This window comes from Brassica napus, chromosome C5 (assembly GCF_020379485.1).
Source record: "Brassica napus cultivar Da-Ae chromosome C5, Da-Ae, whole genome shotgun sequence".
Classification (NCBI taxonomy): domain Eukaryota; kingdom Viridiplantae; phylum Streptophyta; class Magnoliopsida; order Brassicales; family Brassicaceae; genus Brassica; species Brassica napus.
The window spans coordinates 22,957,233-22,961,432 of record NC_063448.1 but is presented as its reverse complement, the minus strand read 5'-3'; the positions used below and the strand labels follow the sequence as shown (position 1 = coordinate 22,961,432).

The following is a 4,200-nucleotide window of genomic DNA, read 5'->3' as shown; positions in this document are numbered from 1 at the left end:
GATCTCTTGGTTTGGACACAGATCCTTTTGGTCATAAGAAGGACGATGAAGAAGTCCTTGGTCCCGAAGTGTCATATCTCAGTGCCATAGGAGCTTTAATGTATCTGGCGAGCCACACTAGGCCAAACATATGTTTTGCCGTGAATCTATTGTCTAGATTTAGCTCATGTCCGACCCAAAGGCACTGGAACGAGATTAAACATATTATTCGTTACCTACAAGGAACGAAAGACTTGGGTTTATTTTATATTGATTAACCCAAAGAAGGGTTAATTGGTTTTGCTGATGCAGGTTATCTCTCAGATCCGCACAATGCTCGATCTCATACAGGTTATGTCTTTACACACGGTGTTACTGCTATATCTTGGCGATCCATGAAACAAACCGTTGCGGCCACATCGTCCAATCACGCCGAGATATTGGCCATCCATGAGGCCAGCCGTGAGTGTGTCTGGTTGCGGTCCATGACCCAACATATTAGAGTTGATTGTGGGATGTCTGAAGGGAAGGAGACACCGACCATCATGTACGAGGACAATGCCGCATGCATAGCTCAACTTAAGGACGGATACATCAAAGGAGATAGGACGAAACACATTCTGCTAAAGTTCTTCTTTACACATGAGTTGCAGAAAGCCGGCGAGGTCCAAGTACTACAAGTTCGTTCAAGTGACAATTCAGCAGATCTATTCACCAAGTCACTTCCGACCTCAACGTTCAAGAAGCTTACGCATCAGATTGGGATGCTCGACTGAAAGACCTTCAGTGAGGTACAAAACAGGGGGAGTAATACGTGTTGTAGTCTTTTTCCTTAACCATGGTTTTATCCTTTTGGATTTTCCTGGTAAGGTTTTAATGAGGCAACATCCAAAGCGTATTACGATCTCTTAATGGTTATGACATCCAAGGGGTAGTGTTATGAACCATATTGTGGATTTCATAACCGGCCCGTCCATAACCGGCCCGTCCACTAAGACTTATAGTCGGCGGCTTTTCCTTTTCCTTATAGGCGGCCACTTTCCTTTTTTCCTTTTACGTTTATGTTTTGTACTCTTTCCTTTTCCTTGTTGGTTTAGGATCTCTTGTAATTCTCTATATAAGGGCACCTTATGTTTATGAATGAATACACACAGAACTATTCTCCTAAGTTTCACAACAATGTATTACCTTATCTAGTTCAATCATCGACTAGACTCACTTACTGATGCGTCATGAAGCTGATAAAGCATCATGAATCATGTCTTGAAGCGTCCAGGAGCCATATGTTCGTTCGTAATTATATGTCCTGCGGGCCGATCCGCAAAGACCTACATGTTTTGCGGTACAAGTTTGATCAGCCATTTTAAGGACCACCGCAACCCGCGCGGATCTGACCTGCCGTTATCCGCTCGAAGACGAACCCGCTGCAGTACGGGACGAGATGGGACGGATCAACCTGTTTGACATTCCTATGACCATGGGCCATTCTTAAGACCAGCCCGACTCAGTTTTACCAGATTGAACACTCCTACACTATTGTTATTTTATAAATGTTTTATAGTTGTGATTTTTTATAATCTTTTTCAATACCACATGATTTTTTTGCAGTCCAAAATACTACATATATATTTATGAGAAAAAGACAAAAATAGCACTAAATCAAGTTTATGTTCCCAAACTAGCACTCAAGGTCAAAAGTCACAAAAATAGCACTTAATGTTGGGCAAATCCCCAAAATAGCACATTTCTAAGTTTATATCACAAAAATAGCACTCATAAACTAATATGACCAAAATAGCACATTTCTAAGTTTTTCCTTTGAAAATTTTAATTTTTTTATTTTTCAAAATTTGAAATCTTATCCCCAAAACCTCATTTCTCAACTCTAAACCCTAAACCCTAAATTCTAAACCCTAAACCCTAAACTCTAAACCCTAAACCCTAAACCATAAACCCTAAACCCTAAACTCTAAACCCTAAACCCTAAACTCTAAACCCTAAATCCTAAACCCTAAACCCTAAAATCTAAACCCTAAACTCTAAACCCTAAACCCTAAACCCTAAATCCTAAACCCTACCCTTTAACTCTAAACCCTAAGTTTGTGACTTTTGATAAAACATTAAGTGCTATTTTTGTGACTTTTGACTTTGAGTGCTAGTTTGGGAACATAAACTTGATTTAGTGTTATTTTTGTCTTTTTCTCCTTAATGTTTTATCAAAAGTCACAAACTTAGGGTTTAGAGTTAAAGGGTGGGGTTTAGGATTTAGGGTTTAGGGTTTAGGGTTTAGAGTTTAAGGTTTAGGGTTTAGATTTTAGGGTTTAGGGTTTATGGTTTAGGGTTTAGGGTTTAGAGTTTAGGGTTTAGGGTTTAGAGTTTAGGGTTTAGGGTTTAGAGTTGAGAAATGAGGTTTTGGGGATAAGATTTCAAATTTTGAAAAATAAAAAAATTAAAATTTTCAAAGGATAAACTTAGAAATGTGCTATTTTGGTCATTTTAGTTTTTGAGTGCTATTTTTGTGATATAAACTTAGAAAGGTGATATTTTGGAGATTTGCCCTATATTTAATTTCAAATACAAATTTCCTAATTTAATTATTAAATTATTAAATTTTGTATCGAATTTAGTTATTATTATTTTATAAAAAAAATATTAAAATTAAAAATGGTTAGGTATATAGATATAATAATCTGCACAGGGTGCTCAACATCAACTAGTTTTAAAATAATAATAATAAGCCCCAAACACCATTATGAATTGAAGAACTTGGCGAAGCCCAAAACTTTAAAACAAACGAACAAAGTAATAGCTCAAAGCAATGAAACTTATTTTGATAAAATCACAAAAATTATGTACATTGATAAATAAATGCCGTGAGACAGTGAGTCTTCAATACGATCTTAACAAAGTTTTTTTTTTGTTTCCTTGTTCGTAATCACTTGGTGCATTACTTTGACGCAGCGCAGCAAAAAAAAAAAGTAAAACAAGTGACAGAGTCTCTCTCACTTGTAGAGATGTTCCATGATACTCCTGAGCTTAATGACATCTGCACCTACAAGCTCTGCTTTCTTGACGCCCCCTTTGAAGAATTGCATTGTTGGCTGCATTCATCAACCATCAAAATAAGTCTCCCATTAGATTGATGGCTCTCACATTGAGCTCATATCAATTTACATGCTTGATCCTAGAATGTACAGATTAAAATTCCGAAAGAAAAAAAAAGAAGATGTTTTACCACAGCAGAGACGTTTAACTTCCCAAGAGCATTTGAAAGACCGCCCTAACGAATAGACAAGAAGCTATCTTAGTTAATGATACTCAGAAGAAGAAGAAGAAGAAGATGGGATACAAAGAAACAGTTTAATTTATGTGTGGCTCAGCCACAGCAATTTATATACTTAAAAGCTTCCAATCATAAAGCACAACAGTGGTGGCTTATATGTAAATGCAAACATACCTCATCAATGTCGACCTTGTATGTAGTAACATGTGGATATTTCTTACCGAGCTCCAACATTACAGGAGCGATAAGCCTGCCTAAAGGTCACAGATTAACAAAAAGCCTATCCAGAACCTAAACTTGGTTTCAGAGAAGTAAATTAACTTACAAGGTCCACACCACGCAGCAGTGAAGTAGAAAACCGATGGCAAAGATCCATCTGAAGAAAAGAAGATACAATCACACTAAGCAAATCATATCAAATGAAAAGAAACAAAGAAAGATCTAACCTTGAGCTTTGCTGAGTGCATTGTTGAACTCCTTCTCCGATTTCAACACGACAAAGCCAGATCTGTCTACAAATTACAAGTTGCAGAGATCAGTAAGAGTTGAAAATACGAACATGCGGTTTGGTTCTTCTCTTCACCGTTTCAGTCTCGATTCATTTTAGATCATATCCTGAAGCACACTTACCTGGTGCAAAAAAGCAGAAGCTTCTTCGATCAAAGTTGAATTCGGTGGAAGCGTACACGGTTGATGTAGCTATGAATGAGTTTCTCGCAATCTGCAAAGTTTGGGGGCATATTAGTCAAAGATCCGAAAAAAAACGCAGAGAACTCGAAAGAGACCTGATGCAAGTTAAACCAGTCGCTCTTCATCGTCTCGACCCCAAAGATTTCACCTCTCTCGCCGGTTTCTAGGGTTTCTCCAAATCCCGATTTGCAGCCTTGTCTTCCGTTTTCGCACAACGAATTAAACAAGAGTACCAAATTACAATATGG

The 4,200-nt window shown here is 37.7% G+C and overlaps 1 protein-coding gene across 1 annotated transcript; it reads right to left on the bottom strand.

Moving 5' to 3' along the window:
- Window positions 1-2,785: 2,785 nt before the first annotated feature.
- On the bottom strand, window positions 2,786-4,200 carry LOC106366701 (thioredoxin O2, mitochondrial-like). Its single transcript, XM_013806363.3, has 7 exons — window positions 4,048-4,200; window positions 3,893-3,983; window positions 3,709-3,774; window positions 3,588-3,638; window positions 3,437-3,516; window positions 3,215-3,259; window positions 2,786-3,080 (listed from the first exon to the last, which is right to left on the bottom strand). Exons 1-7 carry the CDS (start codon window positions 4,075-4,077, stop codon window positions 2,982-2,984), a joined length of 462 nt encoding a protein of 153 aa, XP_013661817.1. The 5' UTR covers window positions 4,078-4,200; the 3' UTR covers window positions 2,786-2,981.